At 45.2% G+C, this 23,329-nt stretch overlaps 1 protein-coding gene across 48 annotated transcripts in view; it reads left to right on the top strand.

Moving 5' to 3' along the window:
• Positions 1-23,329, top strand: part of Ank3 (ankyrin 3) — a 623,484-nt gene that overhangs the window by 429,304 nt on the left and 170,851 nt on the right. For all 48 annotated transcript variants that reach the window (XM_063279273.1, XM_039098850.2, XM_063279282.1 and 45 more), the window contains 1 exon segment: positions 16,384-16,482. In XM_063279273.1, coding sequence (XP_063135343.1) covers positions 16,384-16,482 — 99 coding nt within the window.

Below are 23,329 nucleotides of genomic sequence, written 5' to 3'. Positions count from 1 at the left end.
TTGCATCTTAACACTTACATAGGACCTGTATGTAGCCTTTCCTTCGAACCCCACAAGAACAACTACTTTACAGAGGGAAACATGGAGGTCACCAAGGAACTGATGGGCCCAGGCCTTTCCCAGGAATAAAGTGGCAGGGCAGGGATCTGAACTCGGGCCTGAAACACAGGAACCTAAGCACCAGAAACCAAGACTACTTGGCATCATCAGAGCCCAGTTTTGATGATGAAGTCTCGTGGCTTCAGTTCTGAACCATCAGAGCTAGGGCATCCACTAAACTGGAGGAACATGAGCTTCGTAGCTTCGTCTTGGTCCTTAGGAGAACATATCTGCTCCTTAGGACAAAGACCCTGCCCCTTTACAGGGGCATCTTCCTCTAGCCCTGTTTGCTTGGGCGCCTCAGAGGTGCAATGTTTATTCTGTCATGCGTCTACAACTTTAGTGAGTGCCCTGTCTATGTGAAGGCAGAGTGGAGGCCAATTACCCAAAAGGGGGAAAAAAACCCTACATTTCCAAAGATCTGGGATCCTGAAAATCTGCAAGAAATGATTTACTTCCTAGGGGGACTGAAAGGAAAAAAAAATCCCACATGGAAATAAGCTTCAGGTGTATCAATGTTGATTGAGTGGTAAGGAAGATGTACCATTCTGATGGCCCGCCCTGTTTTGGCTTTGTAGTTTGGGTGGTGTGGAATGTCAGGAAACTGGTTGGAATGGTTTACCGAAACCACTCTGTTTATGAGGAGCATCACTAGAAATCTAGACTTTCTCGACAACCTCACGTGACTTAAATCTTGAAATGACGGTCTTCAATACACAGAATGGAAGTTGGTTTTGCGTTTTTAAACTTTTTCAAATTTTGTTATTTTATTTTACATGTGTTTTGCTGCCTATGTGTGTCTGGGCACCGCCTGCAAACCTGGTGTCTGTGGAAACCATCAGAGAGAGTCAGATTCCCTGGAACTGGAGTTACAAATGGTTTTGAGTCAGGATAGGGAGCTGAGAATCAAACCTGGGTCCTCTGGAAGAGCGGTCATCGTTCATACCTGCTGAACCGTCTCTCCAGAGCCTAATTTACTATTTTATTCACTAATCACTAGGCCTCATTTCCCTACCCCACCCCCAAGTTAAAGTTATTTTTCTGTTAGTTTCATTTAACTATTATTTGAGAATTCCATACGTAGCACAATGTATTCTGACCGTATCCTCCCCATCCCCTCCAACTTCCTAAGAAACTTCCCTCACATCCTCCTCCCAACTCTGACTTCACATCCTCGTTTGTTGTTTGTTTGTTTGTTATCAGACCTCACTGAGTCCTGTTATAGCTGCCCTTGTGTGCATGGGCATAGGGGTCATCCACTGGAACATGAGCTACCTATGAGTCCCCACTTCCAAAGAACACTGCCTCTCTCCCCTATCAACTCTTAGCTCCCAGCAGCTCTTAGTTAGGCAGATGAATTCCTGAGCCCCCAATGGCTTATTTTTTAAGGCACAACTGAAATGCAATTTGAAATCTATATATTTAAAAAGCATATAGTTGGGTATCATGGCTGGCACCTGTAATCCTAGCATCTGGGAGGCTGAGACAGGAGCATCGCCATGAGTTCCCAGCCAGCCTGGTCTACACAAAGTGAGAGTCTGCCTCACACTTACCTCAGTGTTCTCAACCTGTGGGTCGTGACCCCTTGGATGGTCGACTGACCACTTCATGGGGGTAGCTCGTCAGCTATCCCACTTATCATTTGTTTGCATTACAATTTATAACCATAGCAACGTTACAATTATGAAGTAGCAAGGAAAGTAATTTTGTGGTTGCCAGTCACCACATCATGAGGAACTATAGTAAAGGGTCAAAGCCTTAGGAAGGCGGAGAATCACTGAGTTAAAACAAGAATAACGAAGAATCAATATTCTGTATTGATTGCCTATTGGGGCAGCAGCTTAGCTAAGACGAGCATTAGCAAGGGTTTGGAGACCAGGGAACTCTTACATACAGGACAGGAAAGTGAAATCGTCTGGCCACCATGAAGAGAGTTGAGTGTTTGTTTGCTTAGCAGAATTATTGTAAGGGGGCTGGAGAGATGGCTCAGTGGTTAAGAGCACTGGCTGTTCTTCCAGAGGTCCTGAGTTCAAGTCCCAGGAACCATGTGGTGACTCACAACCATCTCTGATGGGATCTGATGCCCTCTTCTGGCACACAGGTGTACATGCAGATAGAGCACAAATAAAATAAAATAAAATAAATAAATAAATAAATAAATAAATAAATAACTTTTTAAAAAGAGAGAGAAAAAACGCAAAAATTATCACAGACACAATTAATTGCACTTCTGGGTACACGCCCACCCCAAACCCACAAAAAGACAGCATTGTCGAGGGAGATTGTCCACCTGGATTCCTAGCAGCGTTTAGGAAATCCCAGAAGTGGAAGACCCCGATGTCCAGGGACAGGTCAGTGGATCAGCAGGAAGGCGTACACACATGCATTTAGACTACCACTCAACCTCAAGAAAGGCAGGAGAAACATACTACACACCAGATGTCCCACCAAGGAACCCAGCTCGGGTGAAATGAGCTGTCACAATAAAAGCAAACGCTGAGCAATCGCCTCCACGCAATGTCCAGGGCAGACACAGAAGCAGAAGCAGAAGGAACTCGCACGACGGATGTCGCGGTCTTAGGCGCAGTTCCACTGTTGAAGATGCTAAGAATTCTGGAGAGGTTGTGCCGCAGTGGGAGTCCCAGAAGGCTTACTCCACTGGGCACAGAGCGGCTAAAACAAAAACAAAACAAAAAGAAAATGTTAAGGCATACTAATCTACCACTATTATCAGTATTGAAAGCCGCCCCACTATGCCAGCTACACAAAAGTCCAGCCCACCGTGAAGCTGGGTGGGGGTGGGGAGGGCGGTGTTCAGAGCCAAGATGGCACCGGACACTCCTTCTCTTAGTGGTAACCCTTCCTACACATTTTCCTTCACCCAGTCATCATCTAGAGATGGTCTAGAAGGAACTCGAATTTTTATGGGAAAGCCAAGAGGGGAGAAGTAACTAGCGGTCCCTCAGCAGAGGGGACTGTTTATTCCAGATCTCTGGCTTTAACAGCCACAGGTAGGTACGACCCCGCCCCTTCCTGTGGAGGAATAGCGCAGCGCATTGTTAGTTACTATGTGTCCCTCCCCAGCCTGATGTCCCAGGTTTCTCTGCTGTGCTCACAGCAGTACAGTCTTGCCGTGGCCCTAAACATTCTTTTTCAGCAGCCCCCTGCATCCTGTCTTGAGAGCTGCCTCTTCTGGAACCTTCTGATTTCCCCAGGCGACTTCATGGCTGCATCACTGCAGTTTTTCTATCCCGAAATTATTTCGTAATGGCCATGAGAGGAGCAATGACCTCATATGCTTTGGTCACTGTCTATATAATAATGAAGTGTCCTGCCTAGCATGTGTATGCTTCTTTTTTTTTTTTTTTTTTTTTTTTTGGTTCTTTTTTTCGGAGCTGGGGACCGAACCCAGGGCCTTGCGCTTCCTAGGCAAGCGCTCTACCACTGAGCTAAATCCCCAGCCCCATGTGTATGCTTCTTAACTACCAGGTTCTATTCCTTTTTATTTCTTTTACTGCATTTAATTGTGTGCATGTGAGCACATGCATGCACTCTGTGTGTGTGTGTGTGTGTGTGTGTGTGTGTGTGTGTGTGTGTGTGTGTGTGTGTGCTCCCATGTACGCACTCGCACTTGCACACTTTAAGGCATGCACCCAAGCATGCTACAGGCACATGTGGAGGTCAGAGGACAAACTGCAGACACTCATTCTCTCCTCCCATCACTTGGGTCCCAGGGATTGAACTCAGGACATCAGGGTTGGCAGCAAGCTCTTTTACCCAGTGACCCATCTGACTTTGCCCCCTGAGTTCCGTGTTTAATCTTTGCACCTGCTATGCAAGCCTCTTAATGGCAGCTTCAATCCACCGCTGCTGTGGCCTTCTTCTAGATTCTCCACACTTCTCTAAGATTGAAAGCTCATTGTATGTCATTTCTCATCAGCACAGCACTAGTCTCGTGAAGGAAGTCTCAACCCGGAGTCAGGCAAACTGTGACAAATTACTTTGAGTCTTGGAAATCATTCATAAAATATGGATAAGCTTAAGCTCTCTTCCTGGGACCATCTTGTATTAAATGAGATAAAAATAAGGACTATTTTTTACTTTTCCTTCCTTGGGTTTTTTTTTTTTAACATGAATCTTCTGGCTTAGAACTCACTCTATAAACAAGCCTATAGAATTAAAGGTGTATTCTGCCACGGTTGTATCCCTTGCCAGCCCTGTGATCGAGGTAGGGGAGGTATTTGTCACATGGACGCACATATAAAATCACAGGATATGGGGTTGGGGATTTAGCTCAGTGGTAGAGCACTTGCCTAGCAAGCACAAGGCCCTGGGTTCAGTCATCAGCTCCAAAAAAAAAAAAAAAAGAAAAAAAAAATCACAGGATATGACACACTCCCTCCAGCCTCCAGCAAGAAAGCACATGTAGGAGGTTGGGTATCGGGCCTGTTCTCACGCTCCGTGAGTTGTACTTCTAAGTGGATGTACAAGGAATGCCTATAAACTTAAAACCAGCACAATTTCTTCCTTGTCCCAAACTCATTGTTTTTTGTGTTTTGGGTTTTTTTTTTTTTTTTTTTTTTTTTGGAGCTGAAGACCGACCCCAGGGCCTTGCACTTGCTAGGCAAGCGCTCTACCACTGAGCTAAATCCCCAATCCCCCAAACTCATTGTTAACAATCTTCTTTGTATTTCGAAACCAGTTTTAGAGTTGAAAATACACAGTACAGGTTCTTGCAGGGGGCCGAGGGCAGGGCTAAGCATCTTAATATAAACAGTGGCCACGCCCTGAGATGACTCAGAGGGAAACGTGTGTGCCCTGCAAGCCCCAGCAACCTGAGTTTTGATCCCTGGAACTTACAGAAAGGTGGAAGAAAGTGATCAACTCCACACACGCACCATGGTACACAGGCACCCATGCACATATCTTTTTTTTTTTTTTTCCGGAGCCGGGGACGGAACCCAGGGCCTTGCGCTCTCTAGGCAAGCGCTCTACCGCTGAGCTAAATCCCCAGCCCCCCATGCACATATCTTAAATACACGACAAGAGCAAATAGAATTATGGATTGGGGAAAAACGGCTCAGTGGTCAAGAGCCCTGCCACTCTTCCGGAGGACCCAAGTTCAGTTCCCAGTGCCAGCTGCCTATAGTTTCTGCTCCTCCCCAGGAGTTCAAGTCCCTTTGACCTCTTGGGCAGCGTCTTTATTCACGTGAGCATGCCTACACAGAGATACAGACACACGTGTGCAGCGAAAATAAAACGAAATCAAAAAATTTAAATAACCGTCCAACCGTCCAGATAAATGATCTGACACACTTGGACAAAGCCCAGGAGACAATTACTGAATTCTGGTGATGGTTGTTTCCCTTCATTAGAAGTAGGAGACAAAATATGACCTACAAAGTTAGGGTCTTAACTACAGTTTTACAGTTTGATGCCTTAAGAGGTAAAGGTGTTGGTGCGAAGGTCTGTCTGAAAGTCCGAGCGGCAGGTAGTTGAGGAATGGGCCAAGAAGCCCCCTGTAAGAGCGACTGCAGACCTTCCCAACAGGGAAAGAACTATGGTCTCTTTTTTGTTAGGAATTTGGCCAGATAATGGGCCCAGAAATTTGAAATAATTAAGCTTGCTCATTTTGTAATTTTTTCTCAATATTCTAAATAGTTATCCAGATCCTGTTAGTATCCTATGCAAATATGTATATAGCCCATTATTTTCATAGTATAGAAAGCATATTGTGGTGTGTATGAGTTCGACTTTGTGTGTTCGTGTAGCCACCATATGTAAAAATGATTGAGAAGTCAATAACAGGTAAGGAAGTCGTTGGGTAGGTTTATTAATGCTCTACTTTTCAGGTTGAGTAGTAATTACATCCAATAACATTATGGAAAAGTTAAATAAGATACTGTTTGTATCGGTGATGAAAGTGTGGCTTTTAAAGGAAACCCAAAGGGTTTGGTAAAATGGGAAGGACGATACCTGGGAATTGGGAGCTGTAGATCTTGGCCAGATCCAAGTTCTGTAAATGGCTTAACCACCCTGAGTTTTTTTCTCTCCTGGCCATTAGACCGAATAAATTCTGATGCCCTTATCTGTTAAACACATTGTTAAATGCTAATGTATTCCCTAACATTTTGAATGTACCGAGAAAAAAAAATTCTTTGGTAAAAGAGAGAAAAAAAACCACATTCCATTAATATGCTAATTCATACTAAAGCAAAATCTGCTTCAGATTGTTCAAAATTCCTATGGTGCCAGCGCTACCGGCCGCTACTGTGAACCCAGCACTTGGGAGGCAGGTAGGAAGGTGGAGAGTTCAAGGTCACCTTCTTCAGGTACATGGTAAAATGCCATGTCAAAGAAAATCACATCAGATTTATTTTTCTGTATCTTAATCCAGATTTCTCATCTCAATTAACATAGATCTTTTGCCACAGTGAATTTTAATGCGTTGAAGGCGGGGTGGGGTGGTGGGGGAGAGTAGCAATATACATACATATAGCTTCGGTAGCTATCTGGGCTGGGAGCCTCCCTCAAAGCTCAGATGTAAGGGTTGCTGCTGAGCAGGTAAAAGCTGATGTGTGCCTGTCAGAATAGGGAACACAGATGGTGTGTGCTGTGACCCAGGTGGGGTTGGCACGCCGCAGGTCGGGTTGTACTGAAAAGTACCCACTTCCCTACTGTGCCCTGGGCCAACATCCGTGACTGTTATTTTTAGAAAATTCGAGGGTACACAAGATGTCTACAAGCCTCCCATGAATGCCAAGTGAATTGTTGGCCCGACGAGTGTGTACCCCTTTTTAAATGCATGCATGTGCATATACAAATGTTGAGGGACTTCTGCTCTTCCCGTGTCTTCTGTATGGTGTAGTCACGCATCTTCCTTCCGATGGTATTAGTCTCTCAGTATCCGTTCAGACGTCTCTCACCTTACCTAGGACGTAAGAATCCTGTGACGGGAAAGCTCTGAGGCCTCCCTGTGACTACTCGAGTTTGTGGTGCACATTCTCGTATACACCATAAAACCCACAATCGTTCTCGATGTTTCTACTTTAGATGGTGACTTATCTCTTATATTTCTCTTCATTCCTGTCGTCTCCAGAGGCCTTCCTTCCTTCATGTAGGTCTAATTTTCTGCACAGTATCCACGCTCTTACTGTCTTGGGAATACCTTTATCTGTTAGCCTACTGGAGGTCTCTTAGTAGTGGGACTCACGGTTTGTTTGCATCTCCAGCAACCCGACTGTGTCCTGCTGTATGATTGGTTGGTACAGTGTTCAGATGGCGACCCTTCTGCCCCTAGAGCTTGTAGTGTTGTTTCTTACGGTGCTTTGGGTCCATTCTCCACCCATGAGTGTTCTCACATTCCTCGTGTCTGACTCTGTCCCTTCTCATGCAGCCCCTGGTGTTGCTCTCTCTTTATACCTTACTGTGAAAATTTTATTAACTCACGTATCTTTCAAGTTCCCTGGTCTTTTGCCCTGCTCTAAAGACATCCACTCATGAGCCTAATGAAGCAGTTCTTCATTTCTGAGATCATATATGTTTTATTATATATAATAATATGTATACTATAATATTTATTATACTATATAAAATATACTATATAGGGGTTGGGGATTTAGCTCAGTGGTAGAGCGCTTGCCTAGGAAGCGCAAGGCCCTGGGTTCGGTCCCCAGCTCCAAAAAAAAAGAACCAAAAAAAAAATATATATATATATACTATATAATATATAGTATATTCTATATGCTTCATATAGAATATCTATTTCTATCTCATATCATATTAGTAAATATTATATTATATGGCATACAGTATATATAGTACATTTTTCACAACATATAATACATACTACATATTATATGATATAGAAAATATACACTACATATAGCATATATAGTATATAGTATATATACATATGCTATAATAGATAATACATTTATATATAGTATATAGGATTATATAATATACTGTTTACTATATATGTTATCAAGCATTTTGTTAGGCTCTCTTGAGAACGCCATCTCTTGGCTGAAATCCCATCAGTCTCTTGTAATTAATTGTTTAAGTTCTATACAAAGTATGCTCTGTCTTCCTTTGCTCCCTTCCATCCCTCCCATGCGTTCTCTCTCCCTCAGGCTGGTTCCCTCTCAGTCCTCACTTCTTTATTTTTGCTCATGCGCCACAACAACCTCAATTCTCCACATCTATTAAGATCCCCTGCACCCCTTGAGGATGCCCTTCCTGAGTTCCTGATCTACATGCACATCCCCATGAGCACACACACTTTTAAATTTAGGTTCTGGGCACAGGAAAGCATGAGGTGTCCATCTCTCCGACTGTCCATCTTTTGGTTTGCAGGTTGCATCCATTTTTGTGAAATTGCCATGAGTTTATTTTTCTTTACTACTGTGTAAGATTCCACTGAGGGCTGGGGAGGTGGGTTACTGAGCAAAAGTTCAGCTCCTCAGTACCCACATAAGAGCCAAGCACAGTCACATATGAATCTCTCATCTAAGTGTATCCCTACAGGGAGGTGGGAGAAACAGGAGACTCCTCCTCAGAAGTTCACAGGTAGCCTGTGAGCTCACATGGTAGGGGTGGGAGTAGGGGTAGGGGAGCTATCTCAAACAAGGCAGAAGAGATAGGACCGACGTCTGAGTTCCATACTTTAACACACACACACACACACACACACATACACATACACTATACACACTACACACATACACACACATACACATGCACACACATATACATGCATACACACATACATACACATTCACATATGCATACACACATATACACACATACACACATGCATATACACATATACACACACATACATACATACATACATATACACACATGCACACACACACACATATGTGCGCACAAACACTCTCGAATCCACAGAGATGAACAAGCACATACTCCACAGACAGAAAAATGTCATCGTGCACACACCTTGTTTCCTGAAGCTATGCATCTGCTATGAATACCTAGCGGACTCTCCAACAAGGCTGTTGCGAGGGCAGCTATGTGCAGGATGTGCAAGTGTCTTGTAGCGCTTTGACTTCAGTCCATTGTTCTGAATCCTGATGGGTGCACCAGGACCATTTGGTAGTTCTGGTCTCTGATTTTTGAGAAACCTCCAAACCATTTTCCATAATTGATAAACAAGCTTACACTCCCTCCAGAGGTACATAAGGGTTCCTCTTTCCCCACATCGCACCAGCATTCCGTGCCATTCGTTTAGCAAAGATACCCATTCTGAGATAGGGTCCTAAAGCAGTTTGTGTTTTCCCTGCTGGCTAAGAATGTTGAACAGTGGGGCTGGACAGAGGACACAGAGGTTAAGAGTGGTTGTGAGAGACAGAACCTGGGCATCAGGGAGGAACCCAGCAAAGCTTTCGCTTCCTAGTCTTCAGATTCCTCCAATGGAGACTTTTCCTAGACTCAGAAACACCCCACTTGTGGTCAGCCTTCCCCTTCATCCCTCTCTAGATGCCAGCAGTCCAGCAGAATTCTCTCATGCTATTGGCTGCTGCTGCTTGTCGCTCTGAGCTAGGCTCCGCCCAGGGGGCTTCCGTGCTGGCGCAGGCTCTGGTAAGGAGTATGTCTGGCCTCAGGGCTGGTACATTTGGAGGCTTTTCCACCACAGCATCCAAACCCTCCCTCCTATCTGCAACCGCGGAGTCGAAGGCTCCTCACGCCATCTTGAATCCCAGCAAGCTCGTACCAACTGACACAATCCCAGTAGGAAGCAGGGGCTCTGAGAAACAAAGCTTCCAGTCTCTATGCCTTTTTCAATCTGCTGCTGTCCGCTTCACAATAGAAACCCAGTTCTGGTTCTGTGCGTGGGGAAGGCAACAGACCTTCTAACTGAAGAATCAATATGCAAAAATCTATCGATTCCTCCACAGGACCTCCTTCTGTCTTGATTTGCTCCCAGTTCTCAGGACCAGCTATTATGGGATGTAGGGAAGGGACCTAGGGCCTATCAGTATGAAGGTCAATTTAACACTTGAGAAGCAGAGTCTTTAGACAGAAGTATTCTGATCCCCACCTCAGAATAGCAGTTTAAGAGGGTCTGCGGGTAGAGTTGTCCTCCCAACCCTGCCACCAATGAACTCTTTCTCAATTGGCAAATTACAGAACAGTTCTATGTCTCATTTTAGTAGATGGAGTTATTTTTGTGCCATCCGTCGGATTGTTGCAAGGATAAAAATGGAGCTATAGATCTGCAAGCTGTATTTGTGTATGCGTGCACACACACTCGCATGGGCACGTGCACATTTATTGCATGTCCACGTATGCGTACGTGCAATGTATGTGCATGCTGTACATATCGAGGCCAGAGGTCAACCTCAAGTGTCGCTCCACAGAAACTATTCACCTTACTTGTTGGAGTCTGAGTTTCTCACTAAGATCTGGGAATTGCAAATTAGGCTTAGTATAAAGGAGTGGGAAGTATAGCGGGGTTGGAGCGGGTGTGGCCTTGTTGGAGGAGGTGTGGCCTTGTTAGAGGGGGTGTGGCCTTGTTGGAGGAGGTGTGGCCTTGTTAGAGGGGGTGTGGCTGTTGGAGGAGGTGTGTCACTGTGGGTTTGGGCTTTAAGACCCTCACCCTAGCTGCCTGGAAGTTAGTGTTCTGGCAGCCTTCAGATGGAGATGTAGAACTCTCAGCTCCTCCCGCACCAGGCCTGCCTGAATGCTACCATGCTCCTACCTTGATGATAATGGACTGAACCTCTGAACCTGTAAGCCAGCCCCAATTAAATGTCTGTTCACAGCAATACAGCCCTAAGACAGCTAGCTCATCTGGCCAGCAAACCCCAGAGGTCCGTCTGCCTCTGCCTCCCCAGTGCCGGGGATTATAAATGTGAAAGACAGTGCACCCAGCATGCACAACAAGCCCTTTACCACCTGAGCTCTCTCCTCAGTTCCTTTTATAATACTTTCTAAGAGATTTAGAAATGCAGAGCCTTCCTCGAAGGGAAGTCTAGGGCTTAGGCTTCAAATCCCCTTGGGCCATCTAACTTGTTTATGCGGAAGAGAACAGAATGCACAAGAAAACAGAGGAAGAAGATACTGCGGGTCTTCACCCTGCCAAGTGGCCTGTGTGACAAGGGTTAAGGAAGGCCTCAACCCTGGAAAATCCCTCTCCTTAAGGACCTATAGCGATAGCACAGGGATAGCACAGGAACGGAAGCCCAAGGCCTAAGCCAGGGTTCACCAAGCTCAGATGAACTGCTTCCTGGGTTCTCCCTAGCTCAGTGCTCCCCCTGCTGGCTCAATACTAGATTTGCCCACACAGTGCAGCTGCCTGGACTCAGAGCAGACCAATCAGAGGAACCTCAAGTCATCACAGCACATTCTGCCCCTCCCACTGCTGTCAATCCCAGCCTAGACCAAACAAAGCCCACTCTGAGCTTGTCACCGGATTCACAACCCGGCCCTCCCAGCTGAAGCCTTCGATCAGAAACTGGCAGACCTAAAGCAGAACCCAGCACTTGACGGCCCACAGAATAGCCATTCTTGCTTGTGGACCATGTGTGGCTGCTTCGTGCTACAGTGGCAGAGGTGAGCAGGTACCCCAGGGGTCGTGTGGCCTACAAAGTACAAGATTCTGCCATCTGGCTTTGTGCACAGAATGTTTACTAGGGGACTGGGAATGCAGCTCAGTAATAGATTGCTTGCCCAGCATTCATAAAGCCCTGGGATTTATATCATACACAAACAGACACACGTACGCACGCATGCACGCACATATACACATACACAGGCGTGCACACACACACGCATGCACGCGCACACACATGCACATATGCGCATACATGCATACACACACACGCATGCACACGTGCATGCACACATGCACCTATAGGCATTAGTTTTACCCACAATTTTTCCATTTATTGAAAATAGATTTTTTTCATAAAATGTATTCTAATTATAATTTTCCCTCCCCCAGTTCCTCCCCACTTCCCCTCCTACCAGGATGCACGTTCTTTCTGCCTCTCCTTAAAAAACAAACAGGCATGTGGAGAATAACAATAAAACAAGATAAAACAAAAAAAAAAACAAGTTGGAATAGGGAAAAGCAAACAAACAGAAAAGTTTTATAAAAGTCAAAGGAAATGTCAGGAGGAACGCATGTAGATGCAGAGACACACACATGTGCACACACAGGAATCGGGAACACATATAGATACAGAAACACACATGCACATACAGGAATCAGGAACACATATAGATGCAGAAACGTGCACACACATGAATCAGGAGCATATATAGATGCAGAGAGACATACATGCGGAGTCACACACATGTACACACACGGGAATCAGGAACACCTATAGATGCAGAGACACACATGCACACACATGAATCAGGAACATGTATAGATGCAGAGACACACACATGTGCACACACACATAGGAATTAGGAACACGTATAGACACAGAGACACACACACACATGCACACACACAGGAATCCCACAAAACATAAAACTGGAGGCCATAATATATACACAAAGGGCCTGAGACGTTTGAAATAATATAAAATAAAATAACCAACGTGGGCTGATGGCATTACGCGACAAGGAACCTTCGAAGTCCCCACAGAGTTCATTTGTGCTGGCTGCCTACTGCTGGGCACACAGCCTACCCTTAGGAGCAGTTTGTTTCCCCAGGGAGACTCCCTTGAAGAAAACTAATTTTTCCTTTGCCAGTGGTTATCAACTGATGGTAGCTTCTGGGTTAGGAATGGGGGGGGGGGGGGGTGTCCTCCTCTCCTCCCAACCGTAGGACTCCCATCTAGCACAGACCCGTGAGGCCCTCCCTGAGCATGCTCCCTCAGTCTCTGTGAGTTCATACGTGAGTGGATCCTGCCCCATTTAAAAGGCCTTCTTGGTGACCTGCGTCCCTTCCGGCTTTTTCCACCTCTCATCTGCAGAGTTCTCGGAGCCCTGAGGGGAGGATTTGATTTATCCAGTTCTTGTAACACAGTTCCTTGGTTGTCAGCAATCTCTACCAGTACCACCACAACAAATTGTTTTTCCCCAAGCAGGTTTTATTCTTCTTTTATTTAATAAATGAATCACTGTTTTATACTTTGCTATCTAAGAGTAATAGATATAATCCATTACTCTTTAATTATTAATGATTATGAGAGCAAACCTTAATTTATTTTTTAGCTCCCAGGAATAATGAGAGAAAGGGGTTTTACAGTCTTCCCATTTGTAAGGGAATAATGTATAGCTATGGGGTGTTTGCTTGCTTTTGTTTTGTTTTTTTTTAAGTTCAAGGGAATGGAGAGATGGCTCCATGGTTAACAGTGCTTGCTGCTCTTTGAAAGGACCAAGTTTAGCTCTCAGCGCCCACAGCAAGACGTTCACAACCACCAGAACTCCAGCTCCAGGGATCCAACTCATCCTTCTGGCCTCCAAGGGCAACTGTTCACACATGTGTCACATATTCACAAAGGTACACATACACGTACACATAAAGATAGCTAGATGATGGATGGATGGATAGATAGATAGATAGATAGATAGATAGATAGATAGATAGATAGATAGATAAGAGATAATAATTTAGTTCAAGCATATACATTTACTGACAATATGGAGCAAAGTTCATGTTAGACAACACTCCCATGAAAATGCAGTCAGCCAGATAAAGGTGGTGGCAATTTTTATTAAGTATTGAATTTCTTCAATGAAGGAATAAACAGAGAGGAAACGGTAGTATGGTGAGCTTTGGGGAGTGGAAGGCTTGTGAAGGATCTGGGAACAAATGAAGCATCGAGATGAACCCAGACGCTCAGAAAGAAACTGTAAGAGTTTGAGCACAGGTGGAGGCTTAGACATTGTGGTTTTATTGCCACCGCTTTATTCATAAGAATAGTGCCGACATCTGTCTCTGTCTCTGTCTCTGTCTCTGTCTATATATATATATATCCTCTCCCTGCCTCTCTCCTCTCCCTGCCCTACTTAGCAAGACCCCCCATCTTGAAAGACTCTTTCTCCATTAAAGATGATTTCATTGAGCTATTTATTGGATTCCCTATCTCTTCTTGGTTCTTGCAGCAAGGGGACACCATGCAGTAGAAGCCAAAGGTTGATTAGTGTGGAGCAGGAACTGTGACTTGAACTAGGGGCCCTGCGTGTGCAAAGCAGGCTCTGTCTGTGCCCAGCTCCAAGGCTGATATTTATTGAACCTGGATACGGAGGATCTGGAATGTACTATAGGTCTTACCTCAGTCTTTGTGTTCAGAATTTTTTATTATAGGATGTTCTAACTTTTTTGTGTTTAAAGTTAGTCATTTCAGGAACCCTCCAGCCATGTTAGTTCATGCAAGAAACCCTAAATACAGCAGTTACCAAAAAAGACACGGAAGTAGAAGGGGGCCTTGTTAGGAAGAAGGGTTCACTGGGAGTAGGGTGGAGAAATGATGGGTATGATCAAAATGTGTACATGTTCATATATGTGTGCATGTTGTGTGTATGTGTGTATGTGTGTATGTGTGTATGTATGTATGTATATATGTGTAAATGTGTATGTATGTATTGTACATGTATGTGTGTATGTGTATATGTTTGTATGTGTGTATGTGTATGTGTTTGTATGTGTGTATATGTGTGTGCATATGTGAATATGCATGTGTATGTGTGTATGTATGTATGTATATATGTGTAAATGTGTATGTATGTATGTGTACATGTATGTGTGTATGTGTATATGTTTGTATGTGTGTATATGTGTGTGCATATGTGAATATGCATGTGTGCATATGTATATATGCGTGTATGTGTGCATTTATGTACACATGTGCATGCATGTGTGTACATATGTGTATATGCATGTATTTTGCATGTGTACGTACACATGTATATGCCTGTGTGCATGTACGTATATATGTCTATGTATGTGTACATGTGTATATATGCACATGTGTGCATGCATATGTACATGTATGTGTGTGTGAATGTGCTTGGAATCATCAAAAACTGGATTTTTTTAAAAGAGAAAATAAAAATATAAAAGATGTAAAGAAATTAAATCCCGATTCTGTCAGCCATTTCTGCTTGTAAAGACTGCAAGGCATGTTGTAAAACACTGTGAAAACTGACTGCAACACTAAGAGTTCAGGGACTGGAGTGAGTCCACATCACCACCCAAGCCAAGAGGGATCAGTCCAGTTCCTCAAGAGCAGGAAGTGGTCAGTACCTGGTAGTCTTTGCATGGGCTCTCAAACTCTGCATGTATGATTGCCCTGAGACCGATTAACATGTGACCTCACCAAATCTCTTTGTGAGCAATGAGACATAAACTCATGCTGTGGCACCCAGGAATAAGAAACCAACATCGGGGATTGTTTGCAGTGTCTACTTATGCTTCCTTGGTGGTTTCGAAGCAGAAGTCAGTGCAGGGGCAGTGGACTCTCTAATGATGCTTTCAGACACATGTAGGCACCAGCATGAAAGGCAAGGATCTGGATTCTCCACCTCAGTGAATACAGTCTTTCATTTACAACCCAAGACTCCTGCTGAGTCCAGGAGGAACTCTGGGTCCCAGGACACTCCTTCAGCTCAGTCTTCGGTGAGCCCTTTCATTAACCATTCCATGCTCAGCAGTGCAAGCGAGCAAACAAACGCAACACGTTGAATTAAGAATACAAGATTTGGGGCTGGAGAGATGGCTCAGTGGTTATGAGCACTGACTGCTCTTCCAGAGGTCTTGAGTTCAAATCCCAGCAACCACATGGTGGGTGGCTCACAACCATCTGTAATGGGATCTGGCGCCCTCTTCTGGCAATGCAGATAGAGTACTCCTATGCATAAAATAAAATAAATCTTTACGAAAAGAAAATGTAAGATTTGGACCATCCGGCATGTGCCGCGTGTCTTTGATCCCAGCACCTAGCTTTCTAAGGCAGACATAGCTTTGTGAGTTTGAGACTAGCCCATGCCACATAGTCATTGCTGTCTCAATGAAAACAAAAACTGAAATATAATAGAAGAAAACAAATAAGATTTGGGTAGTCAGTCACCAGCAGCAATAAAATAAAGCCGGACCTCATCTAATAGACTGCCTCTCTTGGAATTCCTGAGTCTGGTTTTGGAGGATGCTGTTAGAGAGAAGTTGAAATGTGTGACATCTATACCTTGAAAGGGGGAAATGGGGAGTGGAACAAGGCTAGTGTGGGAGAGGCCGGGGAACAGTGTCCTGCTTAGGCTGTGTGTGTCAAGCCTGTGACCTCGTCTCTGCTTCCTCTGCAGAATGACATCACTCCTTTGCATGTTGCCTCGAAACGGGGAAACGCAAATATGGTAAAGCTGTTGCTCGACCGGGGTGCGAAGATCGACGCCAAGACCAGGGTAAGTGAACCTCCCCGGCCCGGGCCTGTGTGACTCTCCCAGAGGTAGAAACCCACACCTGGCCCCTGGCCTATGGAGAAGTGCTATTTTATTTCTCTGCTTTGTTATTGTCTCTTGGGAAGTAATCGTCATTCCAATGTATACGGTACGCATCTAAATGGCTGTTTATGAAGTATAGCAGACCGTGTGTGAGCCTCTTGACTAGGGGTAGGCAAGTCGGCCACTAGAATTTTGTCATCTAAAGTTAAAAGAACAATACACCCTCCAGTGACCAAGGTCTTTGTCCACCGTGTCAGCCTGAAATCCCGTCAGGATGAGTATATCACAGAGCCCCAATTCATATTAAGATCACATTCAAGAGACAGCATCTTCCCGACTCTGCAAAACCGACACACGTATGAACGCGCAGAGACCGTGGCAGCGTGCACAGGGCTCATACAGATTCAGGCCAGACAGGGTCCCGGTGCTGAGAGGAAGAGTGGACAGGAGCTCCCGCCAAAAAAAAAAAAAAAAGATCTCCAATAGAGTCTCCCCAAACGTATTAACCACAGGGAAGGGCAGACCGCATGTCGGGCAGTTGATGGCCAAGACAAAATGAACTCAATGGTATTTCATAGACTTTTTAGCTCATCAATTTCTCCAGGCACTTTTTGGTCTTCCTGGTCTTTTGCTTGCGTATTCTGGTTTCCAATTTTGTGTTTTTATGGGGGTTTGTGTTTGCCTGTTTCTTGTTTGCTTTGCTTTCTGGCTTACTTTCCTTCCTTCCTTCTTTCTTTCTTTCCAATTATTTTGGTTTGCTTGCTTCTTTGTTGTTTGTTTGCCTGTTTTCTGAAGAGAGTGAAGAAGAAGGCATGCAGTTGGAAAGGTGGGGAGGATCTGGGAAAAGTCGGGGGAGGGGAAACCACGATCAGAATAGATTGTATGGGGGTGGGAGGAAGAACCTGAAGTTGACCAAATAAAGTACAAGTCACAGTTAAGAAAAACAGAGAAGGACTGGAGAGATGGTTTAGTGCTTGAGAGCACTGGTAGCTCTTCCAGAGGTCCTGAGTTCAAATCCCAGCACCCACATGGTGGCTCACAACCATCTGTAATGGGATCCGATGACCTCTTCTGGTGTGTCTGAAGACAGCTACAGTGTACTCATAATAAATAAATAAATACATACATACATACATACATACATACATACATATATACATACATACATCTTAACAAAAAGAAAGAAAAGAAAAATATACAAAGACTTTCGTTTTTCCAGGTTCATGTGTTTTTAGATCTGAACCAGAGGAAGTCTATTCAAAACCCAGTGTTGTCTGTTTAACCAAGCCTCATAAGCAGGGTCCCTGCCTTGTAACCAGTCCCCACTTCCAAAAGTCTTTATCTCCACGTCTCTGAACCTAGCCTGACAGACCAGCTCTATTCTGGTCACACTTCGATTTACTGTCTTATTGACTATTAGTGACATTGATTCACTCAACCAGTAAGTGACCATTGGGACCTTTGGAACTTGAGTTGATTGAAGATGACATTATTTCTGTCTCTGTTGGTAGTCTTTCCTCACAAAAAGAACAAATCGTTTCTCATCTTGCATCAGAGGCAAACACATAGGGCAGTGGTTCTCAATCTGTGGGTCGTGACCCCTTCGGATCTTCCCCACTCCCCCTTACTAGGATTGCGCAAGACCGTCTGCATTGCGGATGATGCTTACATTACGATTCACAACAGTAGCAAAATCACACTTATGGAGTAGCGATGAAATAACTGTCGTGGATCACTACAACATGAGGAACGGTATTACAGGGCCGCAGCCTCAGGAAGGCTGAGAGCCACTGCCATAGGAAGTTCAGATAGACGGACAATAGGTCTTCTTATATCTGTGACCAACTGCCTGGAAAAGGGCAGCTACAGGGAGGAAGAGTTCATTTAAGTTGGAGGGAATACAACCTAACAGAGAAGTCATGGCCGAGGGCAGCTACATTGTGGAAGGAGGCTTACGCGACCGTGACTCCACCCCTCAGATCTTAAAGGTACAGGAAGCTGAATGTGGACAGGAAGTAGTATAGGACCCTAAAGCTTCAAGGCCTGACCCACTTCCTTAAGTGAAGGCTCCTAAAGATTCCACAGCCTTCCCAGACAGCGCCGCTTTCTGAGGATCCGTTATTTTAACACATGAGCCCATAGGGGACATTGGGCATTCAAACCATGGTCAGATCACAGGGAGACAAGCATCAGAGTCCAGATGAACATCAGCGGCTAATTTGAGATGGGGATAGCATATTAGACAGCTTTCTTTCTGTGCCCCGGGCTTCTGGCTTAACGTCAATAAATGGGGGGAAGGGAACTCCTCACTACTACCTGTTCAGTGTTATCTAGAGTTATGTGCCTTCAGTCCTGTCAGGAAACAACGTGGATGTGAAGGAAGCATTACTAGATCAATGGTTCTTAACCTTCCTAATGCTACAACCCTTTAATACAGTTCCTCATGCTGTGCTGACCCCCAACCATAAAATTACATCATAACGATAATTTTGCTACTGTTGTGAACTGTGTTGTAAATATCTGATATGTGGGATAGTTGATATGTAACCCCCACCCCACAAGGGGTCTCAACTTTGAGAATGACTGGCCAGAGGAATCAGAAGAGGAAAACCCGTCTTGCTTTCTTACGTTCTGCTATGGAATGGGGTGGGGGTGGGGGATTTCTAATTTGGTGCAAACCAAATTCCTGCCTAAACGAATGGAAGAGAGATATATCCCTCAAACATGGCATTCTGTGCATGAATGATTCCCAACCATGACATGACCCTCCCCCACCCTCCTTCCCTTCCCAGGACAGTAAACTTCCTTGTCATCTTAAACATTTCTCCATAAGAAGAGCCATGGGCATTGTAACTTTAATATGGGGCTGGGGATGTTGACTCAGTGGGCAGAGTGTGTATCACACAAGTGTGAGGACGGGAGTTCAGATCCCCAGTACCCACGTAAATTCCAGATGGACACCACAGCTGGCCTGTAATCGGAGAACATGAAGGCATAGGCAGGGAAGCTTAGAGCAGGCTACCTCACTGGACTTAGAGGATCGAGCTCTGGATTCAACTGAGAAACCCTGCCTCGATATATAAAATAATATAAAATAAAGAGTGATCGAAGAATACATTCAGCATCAACCTCTCCTTCCACGACACGCATGTCCCTGCACACACATGAGCCACACATCACACACACATGCACACATGCACACACACACACACACACACACACACACACACACAGTGTAATTAGGGCTAAGACATAATTTTTGCATAGCATATAGAAATCTCTAGCTCCAATCCCCATGGGGATTAAAAAAAAAAAGGCGAGACATACTAGAAGTTTTGAGATGCTTACATATAAATCTTCCTGGAGTTTAAGAGAGCATGATGTTCCAGAGTATCTGTGTCTCTGCTTATTCAATTGCAAGGAAGCATTCCCCAAATCCCCTGTGCCATCAAGCTGAACTGATATTGCCTGGCCTGTTGGCTCATTCTAGCTCTTACCAATGCAGTGGCATGGCCTGCAGGTACTTATGTGTGAGTAGGTGGGGTGTGAGCACTCACCAGGGATGAAGGTGAGAGTGGGTAGGGTGTGAGTACTCACCAGGGATGACGGTGAGAGTGGGTGAGGTGTGAGCACTCACCAGGGATGACGGTGAGAGTGGGTGGGGTGTGAGCACTCACCAGGGATGACGGTGAGAGTGGGTAGGGTGTGAGCACTCACCAGGGATGACGGTGAGAGTGGGTGAGGTGTGAGCACTCACCAGGGATGACGGTGAGAGTGGGTGGGGTGTGAGCACTCACCAGGGATGATGGTGAGAGTGGGTGGGGTGTGAGCACTCACCAGGGATGATGATGAGAGTGGGTGGGGTGTGAGCACTCACCAGGGATGACGGTGAGAGTGGGTGGGGTGTGAACACTCACCAGAGATGACAATGAGAGTGGGTGGGGTGTGAGCACTCACCAGGGATGACGATGAGAGTGGGTGGGGTGTGAGCACTCACCAGGGATGACGGTGAGAATGGGTGAGGTGTGAGCACTCACCAGGGATGACGATGAGAGTGGGTGGGGTGTGAGCACTCACCAGGGATGACGATGAGAATGGGTGAGGTGTGAGCACTCACCAGAGATGACAATGAGAGTGGGTGGGGTGTGAGCACTCACCAGGGATGATGGTGAGAGTGGGTGGGGTGTGAGCACTCCCCAGGGATGACCGTGAGAGTGGGTAGGGTGTGAGCACTCACTAGGGATGACGATGAGAGTGGGTGGGCTGTGAGTACTCACCAGGGATGAGGGTGGGTGGGGTGTGAGCACTTACCAGGGATGATGGTGAGAGTGGGTGGGGTGTGAGCACTCACCAGGGATGATGGTGGGTGGAGTGTGAGCACTTACCAGGGATGATGGTGAGAGTGGGTGGGGTGTGAGCACTCCCCAGGGAAGTATTTTGGACCCGGTCTTAGATGCCACTCTTGACTCAAAGGCTTTGTGGAAGTTGCTATTTTCCAACAAGATCTCTGTGGCTGGGTTTCTTTATAGCCAACAATGCTCTGCCGGGGACTGCCTGCTGTTCTCGGCACTGAACTCTCACCAGCTTCCGAGCTAGCATGAATGTTTGGTACTTGTTGGGGGAAGACTCCCCGTGGCAGATGGTCTCTTACCATTTTTATTTCTTTTGCGTCAGTCCCCAGCCCAGTCAGAGACTCGATATAGTCCTTATTCTAGAACAATTCTAAATGTCGAGTTCCCCCTCTTGACTAGCTTCTTGCTGTTTACTAATGAGACTGCAGGCTTGCATTTCCTGGTCAGATGCATTGGGGGCTTTGAGAGCAGTGCTGCCTCCCAGGATGCTGGCACCAAGCCTCTAAGCCTGACCTGCCCTACAAGCTTTTCTGCAAGATGCCCAGTGCCCCATCCTCACATATCCCATTACACAGCATTGCACACTGAGCCACACCTTGGCACAGAGATACACATATCCGTCTCTGTAACCATAGGACATCGAGTACACTACATACTCCAAAACTACTCATTCACGGGACATACAAAGTAAGATGGACTCCCTAATGTTTGTCAAAAGGCCTTAAGGCACTTGGCTAGATGCTGGTCCTTCTGGGGTGTAACTTTTCTCCCCAACCTCAGTGGCATTCAAGTCTCATGTAAGAGTGAAAAGAAATGTACACACAGACAGAACACAGTCATGGCTCATATGTTTACCCTATACCCTCCCCACCCACACACACACCCCAGCCCTGGAATGTAACTGGTTGCATTTCTCAGTTTAAAACTAAGAAAAAGAAAACCAAACTTCTGCTTGCCTTTACAGTCTTGGGAGTGTGGTTGTCCCGGTTAAAAACAAATTCTTGCCAAAAACAAAGTCATAGAAAGGCCTCTCTTAAGAGAGGAGGTTTTAAAATACAGCTTCACATCAGAGTTCGAATCGTTGGCACAAACACTGGGCGACATGAAAGGTTCCAGGTTTGCCCACGACCAAGACTAGTTGAAAATGTTTCTTCGCGTCATACAAAATGGACTGATGGCTTCCATTTTCTGTCACAACTATTGGGAACTTAGCCCAGCGTGGTAATGCACTCCTAAACCTTGCAGAGGAGGGAGCCCAATGTCATGCATAAATACCGCATGCCTGCTTTTCTAGATGGATCTAACTAGCCAGCTCAAGTCAGTCGCTGCTTTTGTCACTGGTCAGGTCAGTCACAGGGGCAGGCACCCTACTTAATCTCTTGTCTCCCCTTAGTGTGCTTTGGTGGAATAGCTCAACCAGCTAGATGCCAAAGTACGCCACAGTGATCCGCTGTAAACATCCCGACGGAGCCCCTTTCTTAAAACAAAGCCTCAGCAAATAAATAACCCACTGTTGGAATTCGTGCTGAGCCTTAGTGTGGATTTTCAAGCGTAGAGCATTCTCTTGAGAAGTATTTGTGCATACCAAGTGTCTAATTTCAGAAAATTCATAATCGCATTGAACGTTCCCACTTAACAAATCAGTTCGTTTGGGAGATTTAGAATCCGTGAAGATCATGTCGTATTTATAACCCTCAAATCAAACCAAATAGTATGAATGGAATTACGTTACAGAACTCTCGTGCTATTCATAAAGTTAAGTATAATATTACTTCAGCACATAACAACCGTAAGATTGATATCGCTCTATCACACAATGAGACTTGGATTACGAGCATGTAGAGTGTGTATTATGGTCTTCTGACAGTCACTCCCATAAGAAGATTTAGCCAAAAAATCAAATGAGAAGACTAGAGAAAGAGTGGGGGGAAGGGAGGGAGAGAGGGAGGGAGAGGGAATATACAGGTGGCTGATAGGTAGATAATGAATGGAAGAATGGATTAATGAACATTCTTACAGCTTAGCATTCTACATGACACAACCTGAAGCAAGAGACACAAAGTTCACGAAACCAGGGTAGAAACACCAGATAATATAGGGTTGTCTTCTCTCCAAAAGCTGGAGTTTATAAGTAGAGAAAGGCCAAAGGGTTTCACACGCTTCTCTTTCAACTTTTTTTTAACACTCTCTTTTTACATCTGTGTGGGCACGCATGTGTGTACATGGACTACAGCTTGTGTGTGAGGCCAGGGGGCAGGTTGTACCTTTGCATGTTGCGTCTTCTCACCAGCTCCCATTTTCATTCTGACTGACTGAACAGTACCGCAATCAGGAAGAGAAAGAATTGATTCTCTGTCCATTTATAATGGCAGAGACGAAGTCTTGGTTGGAAAAGAGTACTAGATGCGTGGATTGATTAATATTTGACATAATCGATGAAACCTAGTGTTTCGGAG

Source organism: Rattus norvegicus, chromosome 20 (genome assembly GCF_036323735.1).
Source record: "Rattus norvegicus strain BN/NHsdMcwi chromosome 20, GRCr8, whole genome shotgun sequence".
Classification (NCBI taxonomy): domain Eukaryota; kingdom Metazoa; phylum Chordata; class Mammalia; order Rodentia; family Muridae; genus Rattus; species Rattus norvegicus.
This window is presented reverse-complemented; position numbering and strand designations above follow the sequence as displayed.